Source organism: Hemiscyllium ocellatum, chromosome 16 (assembly GCF_020745735.1).
Source record: "Hemiscyllium ocellatum isolate sHemOce1 chromosome 16, sHemOce1.pat.X.cur, whole genome shotgun sequence".
Lineage (NCBI taxonomy): Eukaryota > Metazoa > Chordata > Chondrichthyes > Orectolobiformes > Hemiscylliidae > Hemiscyllium > Hemiscyllium ocellatum.
The window spans coordinates 54306545-54334305 of NC_083416.1; the positions used below are offsets into that span (position 1 = coordinate 54306545).

The 27761-nt window shown below is 38.5% G+C and overlaps 1 protein-coding gene across 1 annotated transcript; it reads left to right on the plus strand.

The window, feature by feature from the left end:
- Positions 1–517: 517 nt before the first annotated feature.
- On the plus strand, positions 518–23039 carry LOC132823435 (serine/threonine-protein phosphatase 2A catalytic subunit alpha isoform). The gene is made up of 7 exons (XM_060837273.1): positions 518–859; positions 14238–14447; positions 15911–16084; positions 16434–16523; positions 16608–16769; positions 19378–19496; positions 20379–23039. The coding sequence occupies exons 1-7, from the start codon at positions 758–760 to the stop codon at positions 20449–20451; spliced, it is 930 nt and encodes a 309-aa protein (XP_060693256.1). The 5' UTR covers positions 518–757; the 3' UTR covers positions 20452–23039.
- The last annotated feature ends 4722 nt before the right edge of the window (positions 23040–27761 follow it).

A 27761-nucleotide genomic window follows, 5' to 3' on the forward strand; every position in this document is an offset into this window, starting at 1 on the left:
TAGATGGTGATACCAGACCATACAGTAACGTAGACAGAGATAATGGACCATACAGTGACCACAGACAATGCTATTGCAACATCCAGTGACCATTCAGTGTGATATTGGAATGGTGATAGACAGTGAGATTGGACCACTCAGTGACCATGGACATGTTGGTCTGTGCAGTGACCATGCATATTGCCACTGGACTATGCAGTGATCAAGGACAGTGACAGTGAACTGTACAGTGATCATAGACAGTGACATTGGACCATAATAGTGACCAAGGTCAGTGACAGGGAATTGTACAGTGACAGTGTACTCATGGACAGTGACACCGGACCATACCGTGACCATGGACAGTGACAGTCAACTGTACAGTGACCATGGACAGTGACACTGGATCGCACACTGACACTGTCACGCTCAGCAGAGATGTTGGCGTCTGCGCGCATGCGCTGTGCTTCAGTCTCCTCTTTCCCCTGAAGGGGGCGGCGGTATTCACGCGCATGCGCCAAGCTGATTGCAGCGGGGTGGCGGCCATTTTGTGGGATAGGGATCCAGAGCTGGAGGGAGGCGAGGGTTTTGATCAGCTCCCTACGGTACACTGCCGCACCGGCTCATTCAACAACGTCTTTCTCCTGTTCGACAGTTTTCTTTGAAAAAAAAACAAGAAGAAGCGTACACACGGTTTCCAAATACAGGGTGGTAAAACTGCTCCTTTGACATAAGATCCGTCCTGTTGCTCCAGCGGGTACTTGGGTAAAAGGGAGCGATGGATGAGAAGGCGTTTACCAAGGAGCTGGACCAGTGGATCGAGCAGCTCAACGACTGCAAACAGCTGACCGAGAGCCAAGTGAAGACACTATGTGAAAAGGTGAGGCCGCGAAACCGGGGGCTTTATCTCGACCTTGTTTGGCGAGTGGCTCGGTGACTGGTCACCGTCCCCAGTGGGCGGCCTAGTGCCCGAGCCTCGGCGGAAAATTTCGGCCGCCTCTGGTTGGAGCTTAACGCGGATTCCTCACCGGGGAGTTGCTTAACCTCGGCTCTGGGAAGAAAAAAAAAGGAATGCTCCACCGAAAGCTTGAGAAACGTGGGTTTGTTTGCCGAGTCTCTGAGGGTAGGGGGGAGCCGGCTTGTATTTGCTGCGGAAAGTCGGCTTTTACGGCAGAGGAACCTAAAATGGCGCCTTCCGGGGCTGCGCTTCCAGCGGCTGGAGCCCGGCAAAATAAACCCATTATTGTTCGAGTTAATAATATCAAATACAGCTCACTCTCTGTCTCCACCTCATCCCCAAATAGACCATTAACCATTTTCCATATTTCACATCTCAGAGTAGAACATTTCGAAATTTGGTGTTTTATCGTCTTCATTTTTAAGTTCTGTGTGATCTTGAAAATTGTAATATGTTAGAATAGTTCGTAAATTCGATATTGGAGGCTGTCACTCTGAGTACTTAATCCTTCTGTGTATAATGTTATGGAAAGTGTACGGTTATTTGAACACGTAACAGAGGAGAGCATGAAGAAGCGTCTTGAATAGATTGAACTAGTAAAAGGAAAGAAAATGGTTTTATGTACTGTAAATTGTAGTGTAACACAGTATTGAAGTATCACTGCTGATGCCAGGTGTTGCCCTGAGATATTTCAGTCATTTTGGTCTCATATTAATGTCTTTGCAAATCAACAGTGTTTGTAATGCTCGCTGGAGTTTGGGAGTAGATAATTCTTTTCACATCGAATGCTTTTCCTTGATTTGTCAATGGTGTGTCATAGCCTTTATTAATTACACCATTAAGCAACAGTGGTTGGTATACAGGAAGGTGTGTGCTTTAAAAGCAAATTGACGTCATTGAATGGAATGCACATGCTTACATTATAGTTAAAAATCACAGCACCAGGTTATAGTCCAACAGGCTTAATTGGAAGCACACTAGCTTTCGGAGCGTCACTCCTTCATCAGGTGATTGTGGAGGGCTCAATCCTAACACAGAATTTATAGCAAAAGGTTAGTGTGATGTAACTGAAATTATACATTGAAAAATTGATTAAGTTTTTCATCTGTTTGAATACCATGATAGTTTCACTTCTTTCATATGTAAACCGCAAAACCTTTTTTTAAAAGTTGCATTCTCAGGTTAAGTATTAACAATGGGTGATAGCTAGACAATATGTTGAAGGTGAAAATGTGTTGCTGGTCAAAGCACAGCAGGCCAGGCAGCATCTCAGGAATAGAGAATTCAACGTTTCGAGCATAAGCCCTTATGCTCGAAATGTCGAATTCTCTATTCCTGAGATGCTGCCTGGCCTGCTGTGCTTTGACCAGCAACACACTTTCAGCTGTGATCTCCAGTATCTGCAGACCTCATTTTTTACTCGAATATGTTGAAGGTGTTAGCCCCCTGTGTTCTCTGGATCAGTGGTGCTGGAAGAGCACAGCAGTTCAGGCTGCATCCAACGAGCAGCAAAATCGACGTTTCGGGCAAAAACCCTTCATCAGCCCTTCCTGATGAAGGGCTTTTGCCCGAAATGTCGATTTCGCTGCTCGTTGGATGCTGCCTGAACTGCTGTGCTCTTCCAGCACCACTGATCCAGAATCTGGTTTCCAGCATCTGCAGTCATTGTTTTTACTCCTGTGTTCTCTGTCTATGCTGTGATGTTTAGATTGATTCTAATCTAAAAAGAAAGATAAGAGTTTTACTTGAACGCATGCAGTTTTTGAGCATGCATTCATGTAAAACTCTGAGCTCAAAAACTGCATGCATTCAAGTAAAACCGTTATCTTTCTTTTTAGATTAGAATCAATCTAAACATCATGGTTTAGACAGAGAACACAGGGGGCTAACACCTTCAACGTATTGTCTAGCTATCACCCATTGTTAACAGTTAACCTGCGAATGCAACTTTTAAAAAAAGGCTTTGTGATTTACACATGAAAGAAGTGAAACTATCATGGTATTCAAACAAATGAAAGACTTAACAATCAATTTTTCAATGTATAATTTCAGTTACATCACACTGTAAACTTTTGCTATAAATTCTGTTTGTTAGGATTGAGCCCTCCACTGTCACCTGATGAAGGAGTGACGCTCCGAAAGCTAGTGTGCTTCCAATTAAACCCGTTGGACTATAACCTTGTGCTGTGTGATTTTTAACTTTGTATACCCCAGTCCAGTGCCGGCATCACCAAATCATTACATTTTTAGTGCGTTGTTGATTTCATTGGTTTTCAAAGTTACTAAGAAAACAGCTGCAGCAATGTGTTGTGCTTTTGAAAGAAAAAGCCCTTTGCCTTTTTATTTTATAAATCAAATGACAGGTATTTCCTAACATTGAACCTAAAAATATTATCAAATTTCTGCCACCAACCCCTGTTTGTGTTGAATTCCAAATTCAGAATGTGATTGGCAGTCTTAAGGATGCAAATATTGATCATATGGATTGTATCATGATTTTTGTTGGATCGTTATACATAACTGTTGATCATTTTATTTGATTGGCTGATAATGCCTTGTAGAGTAGCTTTGCCATTTTGACTTGGAGATTTTTTTTCTGTGTACCTGTAAATGGCAGTGCATTCAAACATTGTGCTTGAATTACTTGCCTATTTAACTTTGGCAATCAAGGCCAGAAGTTTGACCATTTAATGTTAACCAGTTATTTTTTCCCAACAAGTGTGTTTTAAGTCTTTTGGATTGGCACATAGTTACTGTTGTGGTAAAATGTCTGCTAGTTGCTTAGCTGGCAGAAAATGTCATTACTAATAACTTCAAATCTGAGCTTCCTCAGTGACCAAAATGGTGAAATTCCTAATTTGTTTTGTTGTTTAACCACAAAAACAGGCCCAAACAAAAACAGAAATTGCTGGAAAAGTTCAGCAGGTCTAGCACCATCTGTGGACAGACTCAGAGTTAAAGTTTCACATCGAGTGACCCTTCCTCAGAATGGACACAGACCCTTTGGTCCAACTCATCCATGTCGACCAAGTTTCCCGAACTAAACTAAACCAAAGTTTCCTACTTTCCTTCATTTGGCCCATGTCCCTCTAAATCTTTCCTATTCGTTTACCTGTCCAAATGCCTTTTAAATGTTTTAACTGCACCTGCATCTACCACCTCTGGCAGTTCATTCCACATATGTCCCTCTGTGAAAAGCTTGCTTCTCGGGTCCCTTTCAAGTCTTTTTCCTCTCTCCTTAAAAATATGTCCCCTAGTTTGAACTCCCCACCCTAGGGTAAAGACCTCTGCTAAAAGGCATCAAGATGGGTATAGGAATAGGAAAACATTAGAGGGATTTGGGCCAAATGTTGTCAGATGGGGCTAGGTTAATTGGTGTGTCTGGTGAACGCGGACAAGTTGGACTGAAGGGTCTGTTTCCTTGCTGTATGACTCTGTTCGCCTTATCTATGCCAATATAAGGTTACTCCTTAGCCTCCTGTGCTCTGATGGGGAAAAAAAATGTCCCAGGCCTATCTAGTCTCCCCATCTAACTTGAACGCTCTAGTCCTGGCAACATTCTGGTAATTCTTTTCTGAACTGTCTCCAATTTTATAATATCTTTCCTATAGCAAGGCGACTAGAACTATACACGGTACTTCAGAAGAGTCTTCACTAAGTCCTGTACAACTTTAACATGACTTCCCAATTCCTGTACTCAGTCTGAGCAATGAAGGCAAGCTATGTATCTGAACCCCTAGGTGTCTCTGTTCAACAACACTACCAGGGCCCTGCTATTAACTGTGTAAGTCCTGCCCTTGTTTTCATGTCAGGAATTAGATTAGATTAGATTCCCTACAGTGTGGAAACAAGCCCTTCGGCCCAACAAGCCCACACCGACCCTCCGAAGTGTATCCCACCCATTCCCCGACATTTACCCATGACTAATCCACCTAACATTATGGACAAAATTTAGCATGGCCAATTCACCTGACCTGCACATCTTTGGACTGAGGGGAAACCGGAGCACCTGGAGGAAACCCACACAGACACAGGGAGAATGTGCAAACGCCACACAGACAGTTGCCCGAGCCAGGAATCGGACCTGGCTCCCTGGCGTTGAAACAGCAGTGCTAACCACTGAGCCACTGTGCCGCTCCAATTACCAGAATACAATACAGGCAGTCCCTGCTATACAAACGTGAAGCGTTCCAGGAAACCTTTTATCAGCGAAAATGATGTGAAGTGAAGGTGCATGATTTATAATGGAAAAGGTATTGCCGTTTTTCAGAAATGCAAAAGTCCTCTTTGGATTCGCGAAAGCAGGTACTAATGTCGGTCTTCCTTAAAAGTGAAATTGCGTAATGTGTATGTTGAAAAGTGGGGGATATACCTGTACCTTAAATTTACACTCCATTAGTTTTTTCTCGACCCATTGGCCTATTTGAATAAGATTCCTTTATCTTAGCTAACCACCTTCACTGTCAACTGCATCACCAATTTGGTGTCATCCGCAAACTTACTAACTATACCTTCGATATTCTCATCTAAATTGTTTATATAAATGACAAACAAAAGTGAGCCCAGCACTGATTCCTGTGGAACAATGGCGCTGACAGGCATCTAATTTGAAAAATAACAACAATCTACTGCTGTGCCCTCATCAATCTTTTTGGTTACTTCTGTTAAAAAAAAAGTCAAGGTTGTGAGACCCTATTTCCCATGTTTAAAGCCATACTTCTGGTCAGTCCCTGCCTTTCCAAATGTGTTTAAATCCTATCTCTCAGAATCCCCTTCAACAACTTGCCCACCATTAATGTCAGACTCACTAATCTATTTTGAAAGTTAGAGAACCTTAAACTGAATAAACTCCCAGGGCACTTCACCAAGAGTATTATAAAACAAAATATTCTCTACCTGCACAAGACATATTTGATGAGGTGTAAAAGACTTGGCTGGTGTAATTTTTGAGAAGTGTCTTCAAGGTGGAAAATAAGGTAGAGGTTTATGCATGAAATACCAGATCTTGGGTCTAAGGCCACTAAGGATGTAGCCACCAGTGGTGGAATAATGAAAATCAGGGATGCTCAAGAGACCAGAATTAGAATGCTGCAAATATCTCAAGGTTATACTGAAGGGGATTCCAGAGGACCAAGATCATTAAGGGATTTGGAAACAAGAATGAGATTCTACAAGAATGGGGACTAAGATCATTCCAGATATTTTTAATCAAGCTGATCAGGTGGGACTTGAATCTGTGGCTTAGAGGTAGGGTCATTATCATTGTGCCACAAGATTTATACTGTATTGTAAATTAGTAAGCACACATTAATAAGGGAGCGTAACCATGTAAGTTAACACAGGCAGCAGGGTGTTTAATGACCTTAAATTCATGGAGAGAGTAGAACTTGGGAGATCATAAATGTGTTGGAATATCAAAGGCATGAAAGTGGGGACGGCGGCAAATGCTGAGGATGATTTTGGATTATGTTTAAGGTGGGAATAGTGATTACACAAATAATGTCAGAAGCTCACCTAGGGTGTCAGCTATATCCCAGTGTTTTAGTACCATGCATTGCTAGTTTTCAATGTTTTCTGTAACACAAAAATAAAGTACAATAGACGCTGTGGGCAGTCTGAAACCAGTGTAGAAAAGGCTGGAAATACTGAGGTTGAGCAGTATCTATGGAATGAAACAAATTAGTGTTTCTGGGAAAGACTTTCTTTCTAAGAACAGAATTTTATTTATTATAACTTTGGTTTTACTCTTGCAGAATGCTAAATTTATCTGGCCATCTGGATGATCATGCAGGATATTGGTGGTGATGTTAGTTTCAATTTTTGTTTTCTATTCACTGCATTTGGTTGTTTGAGGGCTGACAATTTGATATCCTTTACTGACATCATGTTTTTCTTTTGAGACTAAAATGAATAACCTGCTTTGTCATAAAACAGGAATAATTATTTTTCCAAGTTAGATTCTGAAACATGGAGCTGTGGTTGTTTTAATTCAAGGTATGGTAGGGATCACACAACACCAGGTTATAGTCCAACAGGTTTATTTCGAAGCACTCACTTCTGGAGCACTGCTCCTTCAGGTGGTTGTGGAGTATAAGATCATAAAACACAGAATTGAGATTTTTAACTTTGCATACCCCAGTCCAACACCGGCACCTTCAAATCATAGTATTCTAGGAGTAGATATCAAGACCAGATTTGTCGTATGCTGGAGATCTAAAGAACTCTTCATGGAAGGATTCAGAGATTAACATGTATTGAGAGGGATGGAAGATTCATAGACTGAGCATTTAATGTCAAGAGAATTAATAAATTAGAGGGAAGTTGCCAGTAAAACAAGGTTGGATTGATAGAGGCAACTATTAAAATGAAGATTTATCAAAGGGAGACTGAGAGGAATGTGGGATGGATAATAGGTACTTCTCTTTAAATGTTCAGTCACTGAAGTGCAGTAAGCAAAACACCATGCTTGGATGTTTGAATCTGAGTCTACAGAGGTTATACTGCTTAAATATTAGTGTGAAGAAACATAGCTTTTTAGTCAGTCTGTAATTAAAACAGATGGTAACAAAATGTATTGCATTCTCTATAGGTAAGGTGAATGTAGAGTATCAAAGTAATCCAAAAGATTGTAATTTAATCACACAAATCATGAAATGAACAATAGCATTAAAGTTTAGTGTTTCAAGAAGAACTTCCTACCAAGTGTACTGAATTTTTAGGAAATCTGTTTGTCAAGGTAGAAAATGTATGTAGGGATTTTTGAGGAATTCTTTTAGATGCTAAATATGGAAAGCATCCAGGAACCTTAAGTAATGGCTGTAAGACCCTATAGCTTCAAAGATCAATGCCAAATGCTGTTACCTTTCCATACAAACTCTCATACATTTTTTTAAAAACTCAATTTTGCACCCAATGTAATTTCAATATAGTGAGATGTCGTACATTTTACAATGGTTTAAGATATGAATTGACATGGTGTTACCTTTCCTGTAGCATAGGAAATGTGTGAACCTTAATTTGGCTGGCGCTATTTATTCTGATGAGAACTGAAGTTGAGATATAACGTTTCCCATCAGTTATTTTGATTACTAAAGATGTGATATTTATCAGAAATGGGCTTTTATTGAGGTTATTAGTCTAATAGTCAGGGCTTTGTACCTTTTGTAGGACTTAAATGGAATATTTCGATTAGAGAGGGGGTGAAGAGCTTGAGAATACACATTATTTGCCTCTTATTTAAATTTGAGGGTTTTACTGAGTCAGCAATTTTCTCTCTAGAGACATAAAAGCTCAAATTACAGAGGAATCAGATACTTTTCCAAAAGTGTCAAGATTATTTGACGTTTGGGGAATGGTAATGTCATAGATATGGTCTGGACTAGTAATTGAAACAAACTCAGTTACGGACATTTGAGAATTGGATTGTTTTAAAAGCTGGTTTTTAATAAGAAGCAGATAATCTTAATAACCTGACTTGTTTGCTATTAATTTTTGGGGAAATAACTCCTATTTTTATGTGGTCTGGCCATTCCATGATTTTAGTCCTCAACCACATGGGTGACAAAAACAAAGTGCTGGAAAAACTCAGCAGCACCTGTGCAGAGAAAGCAGAATCAAGTTTTGAGTCCAGTGACCCTTCAGAATCACTCTGGTGAAATGGTCTAACAAATCACCTTTATTTACATGTTTCAGGTCTTTGAGGAAAGGCTCATGAAAATTATAGATAATGTCTACATTATTGGCACTTAACTATCTTTGTAATTTTAATTGTTTTAATTTTTTATTCAATACTTCTCTGATTTTTTTTGTCTGTTGTGTTGCTTCATGATTATTACATGTTCACAATTTTTAATCTTAATATTTAGTCATCACTGTTTCAATGCAGTTTGTACAGCAGCTTATACTTGGGTTTGTGAATGCAATACCATTAACGTATCTATGGGTGGAAACTAAAGGAATCTTGATCTACTATGCATTTATTGCTCTCGCTCTCTCCTCCCCCACCCCAAAACGAAGGGTCATCCCTCAACAAGGGGAGAAGGCATAAGTTACAGTTTAAGGCTAACTTGCTCAGTTGCCAGCAGGGTTTGTGGCATTGTAAATTTGCCCACAGTTTGTCCTTTTTAGTCACTGTGAACACAGGAAAATATATTAAAGAACCCGCCTGCTTAAATTGGCCACAAACAAAAAGATTAGAACACACATTCATTAAGGGGCTGTGTCATGCATGTGGATTGTAGACTTAAACCCAGAGGGTTATTGCAATGTTTGAGGTGCCACATTTTGTAGAGACATTAAATAAACACCTTGGTCTGCCTCTCATTGTGAAGTGTGCAAGTTGACGATTACTTTCATCTACTCTAAACTGGACTTGTTAAGTAATTTAACAGATGCAGTTTGCTTTGTGGTGTGCTGAGACACTTGATGAATTTTGGCTTGAATATTGTCTGTCCATTCTTTCCTAAAGAAGGACTAAATGGAGTTGAGTCTTTGAATGCATAAGATTAAGTTACCTCCAATTTTAAGTAATGTGTCAGAGCAAACCTTTAATTGGTTGCTTATCTGTCATGGGGCTGCAATAATAAACTACTTGATTAGATGCAAGTGTGATAGAAAGGGAACCAGAAGTGGTTGAGGAGCTGTGATATTTGTAATTTTTAAAAGTTTTTCATGATATTCAAAGATAATGTGTCTACTATATTAGAAATAATAATGATTGCAGTTGTAAAACTACCTCCATGAACCAAACATCTGTAGCCATGATACAACAAGATGACTCAAATGGGTTTAGTTGGAGAACATTAAAATGATTTAAAGCCATAAAGTGCAGCATAACAATTCACCTTTTATCCTCATATTAAAAATCCAGCTGCTCTTTTTTTGGCTTAATTATTTTAGACTTTTTCATATTAATGCAATCCAAGTGCAATTTGGATATTAGCAGGCTGCATACTGAATACCCTGCACAACTGGATGCTTACTTGGGTAGCAAGAGTAAATGTTTTTATTTTGGTTGGAGGAAAAGAGTAGGGATTGTATTTGATGTGGCTTGACTAGCGCAAAGAATTTTTTTTGTTGAAAGACAGGAAAGCAACCCAGCAGAGGGCAGTGAGGTAGTGCTAGTATTATAAGAGTCACTTGCAATGAGAAAGTTTAAGTTGACCCACTGGTACCACCTTCAGAACACTGGAACCACCCTGAAGAATGAATCTCGTAAACCGGTAGAAACCATCTGCATTAGCAGAATCTAGATACTACATACTTCAGTGTGACCTGTCTACTCAACAGCAGGATTCTGCTACTCATCCTGGTCTGGGAGCATTCACACAAATATGACAGATTTCCATCTCTGGGAAGCTTGGATTATTTTTGGAATATTGAGCCCACTCATTTTGACTTGCTCTGACAACTTTATGCTTTTTGCTGAGGTCTAGTGGCTGATGCTGCATTAGTATTAGTATTAGTAAAAACCCAACAGAGTCTAATCTGCATGTGACATCAGTTGATTGTGTGCTTTACCAGCGCCACACGTTTCGACTCAGAATTCCAGCATCTGCAGCCTTCACTTTCACCTGATTGTTAATGCTGTCCATGATGGTACTTGAAGAGTTGATAAATAATGTGACTTTATTTACCTATTGACCATTCTTTTTAATCAATATAATTGAGCTTTGAGCTGCATGGAATACTTAGGGTAGTAGCAATTTCGTTGTAACTACTTATAGCTGTTAGGTTCTTGACTTAATTAGGTTCTCAGTTGTCTAATTATTTTGATTTGGCATAACTGATTCTGATCAACTGCAGGAAACAGATGAATTACATGTTTTGTGGCTGGATAATGCTTTACCACATTCAGTCTTTTGACCACAATTCAGAATCTTAATAATGTGATTGCACTTGAATTTTAACTGATGGATATGGAGTTCTTCAAATCTAAGTGATATGACTCCAACTATTCCTTATGCCATGGCATGCTACGTAAACATTTAAAATCATGTATATGTTAATTTGTATATATATCAGCAAATGCAGCCCTTCTAATTTAAGCATTGATGTGGTAGCAGTTCTTTTCAAATCTCCATTGCATGTTTTAACAGGATAAATATAAATACAGCTAATGGAGAAAAAGGAAGGGAATATGTTCACCAATGTCATAACTAGATTAGAACACTCAAATCTTAACCAAAGCTACATTCTGCCCTTTAATGTGATTCCTTGGAAATTTAGTGATTAAATTTGTGGCGCTTCAGAATCTGTAAATGTTTTATATTAAGTAAATGGATCCTTTTATTAACATTTAGAGCAACTAATTGAAATGTATTTGAAGTTATAAATTCCATTAGTGGGAAAATTGTAAAATATTGAATAATTACACCACGAGTCTTTAAAGTTAGTCAATGCCAATTAGAAAGACAAATTTGACCATTTTATTCTGGGCAACTCGTGGAGTATTTTGCCTAGTAAGGTGGGGCTGATCTGGTTTATTTTTCTATTGAGTGATGTACTAATGTAATTTTGCCATTCATCTAAAAGCTGGTTAAACATGGCTGGTGATTGCATGTGAATAAGCATAGTTTAGCAATATTTTCCTACTTTTTGTTTGGAAATTTAGAGTTTCAACTATTACTAAGTATCAACTGATGTCTTTAATTTTAGTTATATCAATTATGCCATCGAAAAATGCATACAACTGTTAGTTTACAGGTGGTTGATTTTTATAGCCCCATGGACTGACTTATGGACTTATTCAAAGCATAGCAACTGGTATTACTTTCTTGCCAGAATGGAACACTGCCTTTATCTACTTTCTCAATTTCTAAACTGCTTCAGATTTGCTCAATAATTTGTATCTGTGGTATATAATTGACTTTTCTCAGGAATGGTATTGTTTTTGTGTTGATTCTGGAATTAATTTTTGGGAGTTGAGAGGTAATATAGTTGAGCTGTTTCAGATTTAGATTGGAAAGTTTATCAGGGTTTCTTCGCATGAAAACTATAGAAAGACACTAGTTTGGTGATTTTGTTCAAGCGATTATTTGGAAATGTCAATTCGTCTCGTATTTTAGGATGAATTGAAACCTTTTTGAGGTAGTTTATTCTGGCATCTTCTAATAGTAGATTTCCTGAGAATTAGTCAAGGATTTGTACCAAGACAGAAGAAAGCTGTTACTTCACAGTTCTTTAGATGTGCTGATTTCCATAGGCCCTTTTATAGTTAGTGATCGAGATGTAGAAGCTCCTTGGAAAACAGGCACGTGCATGTGGCTAGGTGACTTAAAAGACGACAAAGAAAATGACAAAGAAAAGAATGCTTTTTCAGAATCATTTAGTTTATGCTTTCCTTTATTGGTCAGAGCATGGAGTATAGGAGTTGGGAGGCCAAGTTGCGGCCTTCAAGACATTGGCTAGGCCACTTTCATGTGCAATTCTGATCTCCCTCCTAGAGGAAGGATGCTGTGAAACGTGAAAGGGTTCAGGAAAGATTTACAAGAATGTTACCAGCGTTGGAGGATTTGAGGCCGAATAGGCTGGGGCAGTTTTCCTTGGACCGTTGGAGGTTGAGGGGTGACCTTATTGGGGTTTATGAAATCATGAGGGGCCTGGATAGGATAAATAGATAAGGTCTCTTCCATATGGTGAGGGAGTCCAGAACTTGAGGGCATAGGTATAGGGTGAGGGGGGGGGTGAAAGACCTAAAAGGACCTAAGGGGCAACGTTTTCACCGCAGAAAGTGGTGTGTGAATGGAATGAACTGCCAGAGGAAGTGGTGGAAGCTGGTACAATTACAACATTTAAAAGGCATCTTGATGGGTATATGAATAGAATCTGTATAGAGGGATATGGACTAAGTGCTGGCCAATGGGACGAGATTAATTTAGGATATCTAGTCAGTGTGGACTAGTTGGACGGAACGGTCTGTTTCTGTGCTGTACATCTCTGACTCTGTGACTCTAGCTAAAGTGTGTAACAGACAACAACATCATCTTTAAAGTGTAGTTATTGCTGTAGCTTAAAAGTCCACTCCACTTCCACAACAGCAATGTCACAACCCAACCAGAAAGTAATTTCCTGTGGTTCAGAGATGAATATTGCCCTTGACACTATGCATAACTCCCCTTTTACTTTCTTTTTCTTATTGAAACGTAGCATCTCCAACAGTACAGTATTCCTCAAACTTTGATTTCTGTAGTTAAACTTTCGAATGGACATGAATCCTGAACTTTGTGATTCACATACAAATATGTTACCAACTGAGCCATGGCTGAAAATGAACTGATTCCTAAAGTATCAAATCAGTTATCCAACATGAATCTTCATATTGAATTACTTTAACTGACTTGAAAGACTAAAAATATTCGTGAGTTGGCAATCTTTGTGCTGTATCTCTGACTAATTTTAGAATTCTAAAAATATTCACACTGGTTAGCATCTCCTTGAACTATCAAATATTTGAAGGTCATGAGATGCACAATATCTTTAGAAGTGGTTGGGCTGAAGGGTCTGTTTCTGTGCTGTATGACTCGATGCAGGAATCCTCAAATTGGAGTAAAATCGATGAGGAAAGGGGAATCTGGCACTTACTACTTTCAAATGTACATAATATTGGCAATCAGCATCCATTTTTTACTTTAAAGAAACTAGTAATTGATTTGCTGGGTGGATTGAATTTATTTATATCATTCTGCAGTTGCTGGTAGGGTAACATTTTTACCTTCTATCTGTGTCTGTGGAAAAAATACATAGCTGAATATGGGAATTTATCATATGTATGATGTAGTGGAAGAGCACACCAATGTTGGGGCATAAGTTTTAAAATGAAATTGATGGTATTCACTAGTTGAGAATAAATGGTAATAGTAACCATCAGTTGACTATTCAAAATTAAAGATCAAAATGTAAATCCTCTGTATCTGCGATATTATGACTCATGAATTCACTTATCCATGCCAAAAAGTAAGTAACATCAAAAATCAGCGTTGACAGGCAAAAATCTTGTATCTGTGATTTTTATCCTATTTTTAATGTTTTAAACAAACTCCACGTTTGTGAATTTCCTCTTTCATGGGGGTTCTCTGATGGAACCCTTGCAGATACGGAGAAATGACTGATTTTGAAATTCAGAGTAAAAACTTGGAAATATAAAAAGTTGTATCTTTGATTCTTGTGCTTGAAATTAATATAGGTCATGTCTATTTTTGGAAATGCTGAGCATTGATGCTAAAGTCAGCAACTGCAATGCTTTATTTAATTGTGCAAATACCTTTTAAACTAATTTCTTCAATTTTTCTTTTTCTTTTAGGCTAAAGAAATTTTGACAAAGGAGTCAAATGTACAAGATGTGCGATGTCCTGTCACAGTCTGTGGAGATGTTCACGGGCAATTTCATGACCTTATGGAACTTTTTAGAATCGGAGGGAAATCACCAGACACAAATTATCTTTTTATGGGAGATTATGTTGACCGAGGTTATTATTCAGTTGAAACAGTTACACTCCTTGTAGCTCTTAAGGTATCTGTAACTTCTGTTTATGAAGTGTTAAAATTCTAACATGCTCTGATAGAGTCTATGAAGTTAGCTCTGCTATATGATGTTGCAGATTTGATACTGCTGATTAAGTTGCTGAATAACCTTTTTGAAGTATACAGGAGGTTCTCGATGTATGAATGCAAGCCCTTATAGAGGTGTAATTTTAAAAGACCTGATATACGAATGTTTCCAGGACTTGCGTTTTGGTTGCATTGCATTGTCCTGCATTGATGTTATAGAGTGGAATTTTACACTACAGGTTGTTCTGCCATAACACATTTCGTTAACGCAACTGATGAATTGGGGGCACTGTTTCTAACGTGCAAACTTTTAAAACGTTAATGTCATTACACTGCCAACACCTTAAGCACTGTTTCTAAAGTATGGTTTTTCTCTAACATGGGGTTGCACAAGAATGCAGCATCATGTTATAGAAGGATGCCACTTGGCTGGACTGGCTTCCATTTACAGATAAAAATCAAGGTACAGTAAGTAAAATCTCCAAAATAATGCTTTGAAGATCTGATGACTGGAAATCATAGCCTAGTGTTCTGATTTGTGGACAAATTGACTTATGCACGGACTCCAGAATGGAACTTGCTCACAGCCCGGGGACTCATTGTACAATATTTTTGATAATGGTTTGTGGTTTCTCTATTTAATTTTCTGTCATAATATTATGTTACGTTTAGAGCACTGTTTCCTTATATTGAGTTTCTGAAGTATAGTTCTTCGGTATGTGGTGATGAGAGCAAGTTTGTGTGTTCTCATTTCAATATAGCAGGGAGGAGTGGAATCTTAGATGCAGGTCATTTTACCCAAAGGTTCCACATTATTTTTATGTTCTACAGTGTATGCATTGGATGTTTTAAAGTGACTGTACATTGATAATGCACTTAATTGTTTCATGAGTGATTTCACCCTGAGAGCTATTTCTCCATTTGGTGGTTTGTCTCCTTTGGCAGGTTGCATACCTAACCCGCCAGTAGGGAAACACTGTAATGAAGCTTTTTTTTTCCCCTCAAAAAGGGGTTAGTTAGATTTCCATGTGATGTTTTAAAAGTTTTATAAATGGCTGTCACTAAGATGAAACTGTTTTCTAATCTGTGCTACCTTGTAAAAATATGGCCATTGTCTGTAGAAAGTGTTAAAACAACATCAAAGTAATTTTCTAGGTTGGAATCAAATGTCAAGCCTTGGGTGGAAATGTAGAAGTTTAGGGTGGCTGAATGCTGACAGCATGAGTTTCTTAGTGAAATTAATCTATCCTTTTGTAGGTTTGAAAAAAAATCTTCATTTTTAGTATACGAAGAGTGTTTCAAAAAGTACACAAACTCACTGTTTGCCTATCTTTATTAACTCAAGGAATTACAGCACTTGTTTCTACTGTCACATTAGATGTTAATGTCTGTGGTTTTACTGATATAAAGATGATTTTGTTTTAGGTACGTTATCGTGAACGTATCACAATACTTAGAGGGAATCATGAAAGCAGACAAATTACACAAGTATATGGTTTCTACGATGAATGTCTAAGGAAATATGGAAATGCCAATGTGTGGAAATATTTTACAGATCTCTTTGATTATCTTCCGCTCACTGCCTTGGTTGATGGCCAGGTGAATAGCTTTTCAATATGTGGATTTAAGGCCAGACACTGAAATCTATTTGTGTAATAGTAGTGTTTTATGTAGCCTGAAAATTTAAAATTGGTTTAATTAGTTGTGCAGTAAAGGAAAAATATATCAAATCAGCTTATTTAATATGATTCACATGTCAACATTGTACATTTATTTACACTAGTTGCTAAAAGATTGCTTGCAACAGTGCACTGGCCCCATCCTTACCTGCTATTAACAAAATGTAACAATCTTTTGCTTTGATTTTGAAAGCATGCAAAGTTATTTATATAAGTTCAGGCTGTTGCATGTCTTAAAAATAAATGCTGCTCCTTTTCATCCCCAATAGATTTTCTGTCTCCATGGAGGCCTTTCGCCTTCTATAGATACACTGGATCACATTCGAGCACTTGATCGCCTTCAGGAAGTTCCACATGAGGTATGCTTTCAAAATTGTTAGTATTTGCTGTCAGGGTGGCTAATGAAAATTCTGGTTCTAATTTTTTTTACCTCTTGTTTTCAGGGTCCAATGTGTGACTTGTTATGGTCCGATCCAGATGATCGTGGAGGTTGGGGTATTTCTCCCAGGGGTGCTGGCTACACCTTTGGTCAGGATATTTCTGAGACATTTAACCATGCTAATGGCCTTACATTGGTCTCACGAGCTCATCAGCTGGTAATGGAGGTACGAGGCACACGTTAATATTTTATATGTACGAAGAATAAATCTTGCATAAAGACATACAACATTATATTATACCCATCATCTAAGGAAGTGAAACCAGATTCTTCAGTGCTAACGAATGATCCATCAAGTCTTTATGATCCCTTTTTGGAGGATGGAGTCTTTTCTATTGTGGGCTTGCAGGACAAGGGCCTCAAATAGTAGGGTAAAGTGTATGTAGGAAAAGAAGGAACTGGATCTGTTTAGGCGACTGAATTACTGCTGGTCGAAACTAATAACCACAGATGAATGAAGACAGTCTAGATAGCTCAGAATTGCCCTGAGATTGAGGATCACTGATATGTTGAAGATGCCATGCATGGCTTGGACAGCAATGTGATTTATGGAAATGGCTCTACCCTTGTTATGACTCATGAGGGTAGTGCACTGGAAATCAAGTCCTGCCATTTCTGGAGTTATCACAGAAGTGAAAAGAAATTTACAAGTATCCAAGATTTTCAAAATTACCTGACTTTCAAACCCAGACTACTGGAAAGCACAGAGCAGGTTTCTGTGCTACACAGCAATCAGTACATATTACAAGTAAATGGATTAGCTGCAAGTAAGCTGTTGGTTTGTAATACTAGCAGTTAAACTGTAACAACCTTATTTCTGCCAGTTCCACATACATGTGTGCACAGGCAAACAAATGGGATAAATAGTTTGCAGGCAGGGGGGAAAAACTGGAAAGGTATTTCAGTGATCTTTGTTCCCACACACTGTTATTGAGTTGATCCTTAAGTCTTTTGTTTGCCAGTGGGTTGCCTCAGTTGTCTGTCTGGATGCTTCCACTGGTTGTTAAGAGATACAAGGTTAGGTGGTGCTGGAAAAGCACAGCAGGTCATGCAGCATCCGAGGAGCAGGAAAATCAACGTTTCGGACAAAAGCCCTTCATAAGGATTAGAGGCAGGGTGCCTGCAGAGTGGAGAGATAAATGAGAAGGGGTGGGGAGAAAGTAGCATAGAGAACAATAGGTGAATGGGGGTGAGATGGAGGTGATAAGTCAGAGAGGAGGGTGGAGTGGATAGGTAGAAAGGAAGACAGGCAGGTAGGATAGGTCATGAGGGTGGTGCTGAGCTGGAAGTTTGTAGCTGGGGTGAGTTGGGGGATGGGGAAACGAGGAAACTAGTGAAATCCACATTGATGCCATGGGGTTGAAGTGTTCCGAGGCGGAAGATGAGGCGTTCTTCCACCAGGTGTCGGGTGGTGAGGTAGCGGCGGTGGAGGAGGCCCAGGACATGCATGACCTCGGCCGAATTGCCACTGCAGAAATTGCAAGACCTGCGCCCATACCACCTCCTTCACCTCCATCCAAGGCCCCAAAGGAGCCTTCCACATCCATCAAAGTTTTGCCTGCGCATCCACCAATATCATTTATTGCATCCGTTGCTCCCGATGCAGTCTCCTGTATATAGGGGAGACTAGATGTCCCTAGCAGAGTGCTTCAGGGAACATCTCCGGGACACCTGCACCATCAACTCCACCGCCCTGTGGCCCAACATTTCAACTCCCCCTTCCCACTCTGCCGAGGACATGCATGTCCTGGGCCGCCTTCACCACCGCTCCCTCACCACCCAAAGCCTGGAGGAAGAACGCCTCATCTTCTGCCTCAGAACACTTCAACCCCATGGCATTGGCATCAATGTGAATTTCACCAGTTTCCTCGTTTCCCCATTCCCCACCTCACCCCAGCTCCAACCTTCCAGCTCAGCACTGCCCTCATGACCTGTCCTACCTACCTATCTTCCTTTTCTACCTATCCACTCCACCCTCCTCTCTGACCTATCACCTCCATCCCCACCCCTATTCACCCATTGTATTCTATGATACTTTCTCTCCACCTCCCCTCATATATATCTCTCCACTCTGCAGGCACCCTGCCTCTGTTTCTGATGAAGGGCTTTTGCCCGAAACATCGATTTTCCTGCTCCTCTGATGCTGCCTGACCTGTGCTTTTCCAGCACCACTCTGATCTAGACTCTAGTTTCCAACATCTGCAGTCCCTGTTTTTACCTAAGAGACACCAACGTGACTAGTTTACATGTAAAGTTTTTCTCTTATCGGTTAAAAGTCACAGCTTACAACAGCTGTTGCAGGAAAGATAAACTTGTTTTAACCAGATTTAGAGAGTTTTCTCTGCAGTGAGCAGAGACATCATTCCCAAGTTGGGGAAGAACTAAACACCTCTCTCTAAGTAACCTGTTTAAAGCTCCAAGCTGTTCAGTTACAGCTTGTTAAAAGTTATATTTGATGCTTGGCATTGGTATCAAGTAACTTTTCAAAATTGCAGACACCCTTTCAAACACTGGCTTCAAAATAACTTTCTCATTTGTTTTCAGATTTTAAACATGGAAAATAAAAGGGCATGGTCCTTACTCCACAAATGCATCCAATCTAACAACAAGAGTGCTATAATCACATTGGCTGTTGATGTTTATTTGGAGTGTCAAACAGTGGCCCTCCACTGAGGAGTTTGAATCATTGAATAGGAGTGTCTGTGTTCAATGTTTTTTCTTGCATTGCAGTAGGTTCTCTGAATCAATGTTAATAACAGAATTTTTGTTAATAGGGTTATAACTGGTGTCATGATCGTAATGTAGTAACCATCTTCAGTGCTCCAAACTACTGTTATCGTTGTGGCAATCAAGCTGCAATAATGGAACTTGATGATACCCTTAAATACTCTTTGTAAGTATATGAAAGATTAAATATTGTTCATTGTTCTTTGTCAGAGTTGTATAAAGACTAATTCATCATTAAATTTTTTAATCTTATCAATTTTTGGAATTTACTTGTAAACTAAGGCTTCATTTTAAGTTGTGTAAGAGAGTTGCTGATTCGTGGGTGAGAGCTGAGTGGATTTTGAATACTATTTTGAATTGAGAATCTTGCTGACTTGCCAACAGTTGTAATACTGTTAATTTAGTTCCATGATTTTTTTCGTGTTCCCCAAATCACTGCAAGGTATGTGTGATTCTTACATTGTGAAATACTTCAATGTATTTTTTCCCTGAGAGTTGTGACATGCCCTTGTTCCTAATTTGCTCACTGGCAGGGAAATAAAATCACCATTTGTTCACATTAAAGATAGAGATTTCAGTTTTCCCTCCTCCTTCACTGGCTGCTCCTTTTCTAGGCACTGCACCCACTACCCATTTGGTGTGCGCACCTCCATGTCCACCCAATTCTTTTCCCCCTCATTTCCTGCTCTTCCTTGGCCCAAGTCAACTGAATTAAGTGGTGCTTTTTTCAGGCTTTAGATCAGTGGAATTTTCGCCTAACCATCTATATGGCTTCACATTGTTTGTTAGTTTTAAGAGTACATCTGTTTCCATGTATATTTAGCTCTTGCTTTTAGGATGGAAGGAGTGAAGTTGCTTTTTTCCCCTGTTTGCTTGTTTCTCAATCTAATGTCATAATGCTACATGGTCAGATTTGTGGCTTGTACTGTGACCAGTCACAATATTTGCATTAGTCTCCTTGAGCAGTATTTGATGCAACTAGTTTTAAGTTTTTACTTATGGACTGTATATTTGAATGATAAAATGTTTGTTTTTCCCATTTCAATAGCCTGCAGTTTGATCCAGCGCCTCGCAGAGGTGAACCACATGTTACCCGTCGCACCCCAGATTACTTCCTGTAAAATCTTATGTACAGTATTGCCATGAATTAAAAGTATGCCTGACAAAATTGGAAGAGCAACAGTAACTTCAAATTACAAGAAAGAGTCTCAAACATTCAGAAACCTGTCTTCACGGACCAAAAGACGTGCCATAATAAGTACAAACTCTGCAAATATCACATTGTTCCTTTTGAGCACCAGTTCATCAATGCATGCTGATGTGTGAAAGTTATGGGTTAAGAGCCATGGTTTGAGCCTAGACCTGTTTGTAGACAAGTTACTTTTGCTTTTTTTTCCCCCAGAGATTGCAGAGATAAAGATGTAAACATTAAAAACTGCACCTCGTGATAATTTTTCTTTTAGCTATAGCGTTACTAAGCATGACTTGTAGATAAATAAAAATAGCAGTAAACAATCAATGGAGCTTAAAAGAACATTCAAAAGTATAAAGGCCTCTTTATTTGTGAGAGTACTGAAATCTTGTTTCAGGGAATACTGTTTAATTTAATTTCTGTCTCTACTATTTTTCCCTTATTTTGTCATAATATCCATATGTTTAATTGTACGAATCAAATCATTCATTCTTTCCTCTTTATGGAATCATGACTGAGGTCTGCTACTTGTTTTTCATAATAAACTTGTGACCTAAGAATTGAAATATTTCAAATTTTAATTGTATTTGAGATTGAAGAGCAAATGCCTTTATGTAAAATGCTACACCAACACATCTGAGTTTATACATTTATATGTATTAAAGGCTCCATGTTAAAATAATAAAGGCTGAAAATACAGGTTATGTTTGTGCATTTAAGAGCAGGCCTATCAGGCTTATTCACATCTATCCGATATCTTGATGGAACCTTATTGAAATCTGAGGAAAATACATAACATATCCATAAATAACCAAAGTTATGAGTAAAATCACTTTCCATTGACTGTTGTAATTGCTTTTGGCATGTGTTGCAATTAGTTTTGAATCACTAAGACCATAGTCAGTATTATAGTTTCTCATACTTTTCTTAAGTCAACTCTCCTTAAAGTTTTCTCTAGTAATTGATGCCCTGAGTTCCAAAGACAGCATATTTAGTTGTTACTTTTGATTAGCCCAGCGCAATCCAATCTGAACAAAAATAGCCAATTTGCCTTGAATAAAATATTTGCCTCTGGCTGTTTTGGTAGTTGCGGTAGTCATTTTAGGCTCTGTTCATGGCTATTTAAAGCAAGACTTTTTTATTTGCTTGCTTTAACACTTCATTCATTGATGGGACCGGCTGGCCCAATATTTGGTTTTATTTATCGTGTCTGCCTCTCATTCTCTGTGAGCACCCACTCTTGTATCGCAATGTGTGTTTCTTTTCCTATGGGAAATGGAGTAAAGATGTCAGGGAAAGCTAGAACACATCAGAAAGCTATAAAAGGGTATGCTAATAGAGGAGTAGCAGGAAGATTATGTGCAGCATGGGCCAATTTTTTATACATGCTGTGAAAATTGCTGTTTTTCTGAATTGCAGGATCGTAATCGATAGCAGCTTTGTGCTGTTAACATTCAACTAGAACAATAGGCACTGAAGATGACATCTGGCTTCTGTAGGCCAGCATACATCACTAGAATTGCATTTTTGTTGCCAGATGTTACTGCTACTTTCTAATTGAGTAACAATTCTACATTAATACATAAACAATGATTTATTTATTGACACTTGCTAATTAATTTTCTAAATATTATAAGAGAAGACAATTAATGTGCGAGGTGTTGATTGCATGATTGAATAGTGAAGCTAGTTAACAGCAAGTTGAAAGAAGCTTGTTTTGATACATTTGTCAGTTCATGTAACTGAATGGTGTGTCTTTGATCTACTCTAGACGTCTGACTATTTTGAGCAGTTGTTATTGGAAGCTTGACTTGTTATTTACTGAACTGTCATGGCTTTGTTTCATATAACAGCGACAGAAGTTTCCCATGTTTGATGGGATCTGGGGGCATGTAATTGGGATTTAATTATTAATGCCACTCTATTCCCCAGGGTAAACATGCAAGTAAACCCCCCCCCAAAAGAAAGTAATGGCACTGGATATTGTATGGTCGACCAGCTGAGGGAATACTATTTGACCATTCTGCCAGTACAAGGTTTTTGAATCCAGACCAGCTTTGACCTGAATGTAAGGGATGGAAGCGTGTTATGAGTTTTTATATGCTCAGTGGGAACAAGGTAGTTTGTACTAAATTATTAGGCACAAAGACCAGAACATCAAACTCAAATGAATGCTGAAAATAAAGTGATGTTCCCAGGTTAGACTAGGAGATTAAATTTTAATAGTCATGTGAGCTGTATTCTCTAATTATGTGAACTTTATTTACATTAGCTATCTTAGAATTCTGGACTTGGCTTATTTTTCTCTCAAGTTTGAACATAAGCTGAAACTGACCTGATCTGATCTGTGATCAGGCTATGTCATTTGTACAATCTTCTTGTAACCGAATAGTGTGCCTACAAAACTCTTTTCTGGAAGCTTAGCCAACTCCATAACATTCCAGTTATAATGTAGTTGTGTATTAAAACTAGGTGAACTCCTCTGTGTACTTTCATTAAACAAGTCAATTCACTTAACCAATCCTCTTAGTGGAGTTGTCATTACAGAAAATTTTCATTACAAAGTTTGACCAGATTTCAAGGTGTATGTGAGTTGCTTTTCAACATTCTGGCCATCCCTTTTACAGCGTTTCATCAGTGATCATTTGCGTTTTTCATTTTCGTGGAACCATATAACTGAAATTTGTTGAACAAATAAAAAAAGTAGACAAAGATCATGTGTGTGTATTGTAATCTGGTAGGTTAAATATCACGAGTGCTACTGAGCTGATGAAAAATTACCTCGAATGAATATCTTTGACCTTGCATATTACCCAAGCATGAATGCAACTTCAGGTGAATTGAAAGCTGGAGGAACATTACTAAATCCATTTTTATTTGTCAAGATGAATTGAGCAGAAAAAAATGCAACCTGAAAGGTTTCTCACCACTCACCATTTTCATTACAACAAAATCTGGTTTCACTGAGTGGAAACTAGAAACTTTGATCAATCTGTTCAGACATGCTATGTCATAACTCTGCTGTTGGTGGGACTTGAATCTGGATCTGCTGGGTCAGAGAACTACCATTGCGCCACAAGATCCCATCAAGTCATCTTCTATGTTGGTATTTAGAAGTGGTAATTAAGGACAAAAGCAAGTCACTTGGACAAGTGTGGAATATTAGAGGAAAGTCAGCAATGCTAAAGTCAAATTGAATTTAAGTAACTTGACTGAGTATATTTGGTGAGGTAACAAGGATTGATGATGTAGTTGATGTGATGTCAATGGATTTTAATAAAGTTCTACTTAATAGGTTTCCCAGTAAAGCTGAATGCCTCTTTCATTCCAAGGCTATGTGGATGTGAAGTTGGTTGAGTGACCGAGCAATGTTGATGAGCAGTTTTTCAGAGTAGAGCAAAGTATATAATAAGATGCCCAGGGTTAGTACTGGCCCATTGCTTTTTGTGATATGTTAATGACCTACACTTGGTGGTAATAGTCATTTTAATTTTAGAATTGCAGGAATACATCCTTTTGTGAACTGGGAAGGATAATGATGGACTTCAAGTGGGAATAATCTGGAATGATCAGATACATGACAGGTGAAATTTCTTGTAGCGAAGAGTGAACTGACCACATTTTGATAGAAAGAATGAGGGTTAATGTATAATTGTAAAAGCTGCAGGAGCAGCAAGATCTGAGAGTTTATACTGAAACAAGGTGGCACAGCAGTTGCGATCATTGTTAAAGCATATGGGATCCTGGAGTATATAAATAGTGACTTTTTAAGTACAGAGGCCAATAATTCATGATGGGCCTTTTACTTATAAAACATTGGTTAGGCCGTCTCTGAAGTATTGTCCAATTCTGGTCACTGCATTCTCAGGACCACGTAAAGGCTTTAGAGAAGATAACAAATGATATGAAATTTGGCTTCATGGATGATGGATTTCAGTTATGTGGATCAATTGAGAAACTGGGCTTTCTTAAGGAGATTTGATGCTCAACATCTTGGAGGGATCTCTCTGCAAATTAAGAAGAGAGTTGAGAACCTGAGGTCACCATTCCGTGCTAGCTGTCGTAAGGAAGAAATTATTTCATGTAGCAAGATATCAGGATCTGGTAGATGGAATATAAAGTGGGAAAATGTTAAGTTATCCACTTTAGGAAGAATCGGGAAAAAAGGAGAGATTGATTCTGTGGTTCAAAGGGTTCTGGTTGTCTTAACATGAATCTAAATGCAATATGCAGTACAGGAAGTAATTGACTAGTTAACTTGCATGTGCCTTTATTACAAGAAGGTTGGGTGTGAAAAGTTGGGGTTGGACTGTGAAGGTCTTAGTACAAATATTGAGGGTCAGATCACATCTTGAGGACTGAGACGTTTTGGACTGAAACAATGAAATCAGCTGGGGGATTTTAGTAGAAAATGCTTTTAATCATGACTCAAAAGGGGGCTGAACAAGCACGTGAAGGCAAAAGAAATGTTGCAGGACTAAGGGGAAAAGGGGAGGAGTGGAATTAGTTGAGTTGCTTTGCTGGAAGTCAGCAGAGGCAAATTCCTGTTCCATAATGATTATATGAATCTTGAATAAAAATCATAAATGTTATGTTTACATACTGTTGGGATGTGCATGTGCTAGTTGTATCGAGAAATGTAACCGCTCAACCAATGGGTAAAAAGTTTATCGATCAATCTATCAAGAACTCACTATATCCTTCAAGTAGGTAACCTAACTTTTGGTTAGGTTCTCTTTTTCTTTCTCCATATCTGATCTAAAGGTAAGACAAGAATAAGTCAACTGTTTGGCTCTATGTGAATACATACCCGACAAGATTATTTAACAGCAATACTAACAAAATAAAATCAGTTGAGCAAATGTTTCTTTAAAGATCTTTAGCATATTATTGGCATTACAACGAAGTATTTAAATAAGATTCAAGATTCTTACATTGATGCTTCCAGTTTACTGCAAGCTATTGTAGTCTCATTTCCAATTAGCTGCCAAGACTCTGGATTTCAGATGGTTATTATGTATAAATTGAAAGTATTTGATCTTTGTGGTTTTATTAAGGAGTGAGGACCTAATGTAGTTCTTGGATGAAGGGAATTAGAAGATGAATAATAGGATGTGTATATAACTTTATGTTCACATGTAAAGTAGAAACCCTGTGTAAATTCATGCTGTAATTATATGCTTCTGTCAGTTGTTTTTCATGGAACATAAGTGTCACTGGCAAGACCAGCATTTGTGTTCCATCCTTAAAAGTCCATGGTGTAATTAGACTCTTCTGTCAACTATTTTTATTTCATGGGATGTTGGCATCACTGGCGACATGAGCATTTGTGTTGCATGCCTAAATGTCCACAAAGTGAGGGTTGGCATTTCCGAATCATCAACATTTCTGTGGGTCTAAAGTCATGCGTGTGCCAGATGAGGGAAGGACAGCCGATTTCCTTCCTATAGGGCATTAATGAACCAGATGGGTTTGTACAACCATCAAATGAGTTGTCATTAAAGAGACTAGCTTTCAATTTCAGATTTATTGAATTAAATTCCACCAGTTGCCACGGTGGGATTTGAACCCACTTCCCAGAATGTTAGCCAGGAGTCTCTAGATTACTTGTCCAGTGTCATTACCCTGTGGCAGGTTGATTAGTTCAGTCTGCTGGATGGATATTTTGCAATGCAGAGTGATGCCAACAGTACAGATTGAATTTCTGTACCAGCTGAGGTTACTGTGAAGGTCCCACCTTAATTTCACCCATCGAATGAGACATGGTGACCTTCAGGTTAAGTCGCCACCAATGACGTTCAGGAACATTGTCAACTGATCCTGTGGCAGAATCTCAATTGCCAAGAGTATAAGTGAAGTAAACTGTTGCATTATAAACATGTATGGGAACCTGTACTGAATACCATTTTTCTGTGTGGATATAATTTTTTGTTTGAGCCTGTTAGCCTCAAATTGTAATCTATGGATGATGCCATGATATTGTTAACTGGTAAGATTATAACCTTCGAGAAATCAGAAGCAACTTGTATCAGTCAGATAATATATTCAGATCCTCATATCTCCAAAATATCCTTAGTTTCAGAATTGATTGGAGATGAAGTTAGGTATTTTGTCTAGTTTTGATTTAATGGCTGCCTTTTCGAGTCAGTACAAAAGGAGTTGAAATAACTGTGACTCAGCCTCTGAAAATGGGACTCTGAGTCAAAGCAATTGTAGCTTGTGAAAAGAAATACTCAAATAAACAACCTATCATGGATATAACTGAAAACCGGGGACTGGAATACGTGTTTCACCATTTAACAACATACCTTTTGGAAAAACAAATTCAAATTATGAAAAGGCAAGGTACGTTGGGCCAGAGTTCCAATACAGAATTGGAAATCTGATACTTGAATGATTTGACTTTTCTCCAAAGCTGCATTTGATGAAATTTCAAAGTGTAAGTAGTCTAACTTGCTAGGTGGTGAGCTTGATACTCCATTAAATGCACCCAAAGCAACAAGGCAGTGTGGACTGCTTGTGATTCATCAGTGGTTAAGATGGCAGCCAGGTTGGGGCTGCCTTGCCACTTTGAGCAAGCAATAACTTGGTCATAATATTCACTATTTAGTTAACTGAACAAGACCTTTTAAGCTTGCCTTCTGGCCTTATTTAAAGAAAAGTTGCAACAGAGAAGAAGACAACTATTTAATTGGTGTCAGTGTTGGCATTCTGCAAAATTCAACACAACTAGTCTCACTCCCTTTTTGACGTAGTGCAGTATTCTCTTCCTCTTCAGATAAATTCTTCAATTATTTTGATTACCATTGAACAAAGTAAGTTTGGTCCTGATTTATTTATAAATAAAAAGTACCAGCACACTTTACTCTTTACTCTTTTTTTCTCTGTAATATAACAATCTACCTAAGTTCATCTTTGACTTGTCAATAAACATTTTTAGATCCATGTAAACAGTTAACAACTATTTATTTTACATTAATACCATCCAAGTACAAAATCCTGGATTCCAAGTAAACAATTGAGGATACAATCATTCATCAGAAAACCATGCCTTCAGGCGCAGGAGGAACATTGGCTGCCAAAAATGTTTTAGTTCCTCTATTCTTAACTTGAAATGCAGATAAGTTTGGTTCTTCAAATTTTGTGACCTGTTTGTGTAATATTATTATCATAGAAAATAACATCAAACCTTTGATCAATTGATACTGTTCATTCTGTAGCAAGGTGGCATGCAGGGCT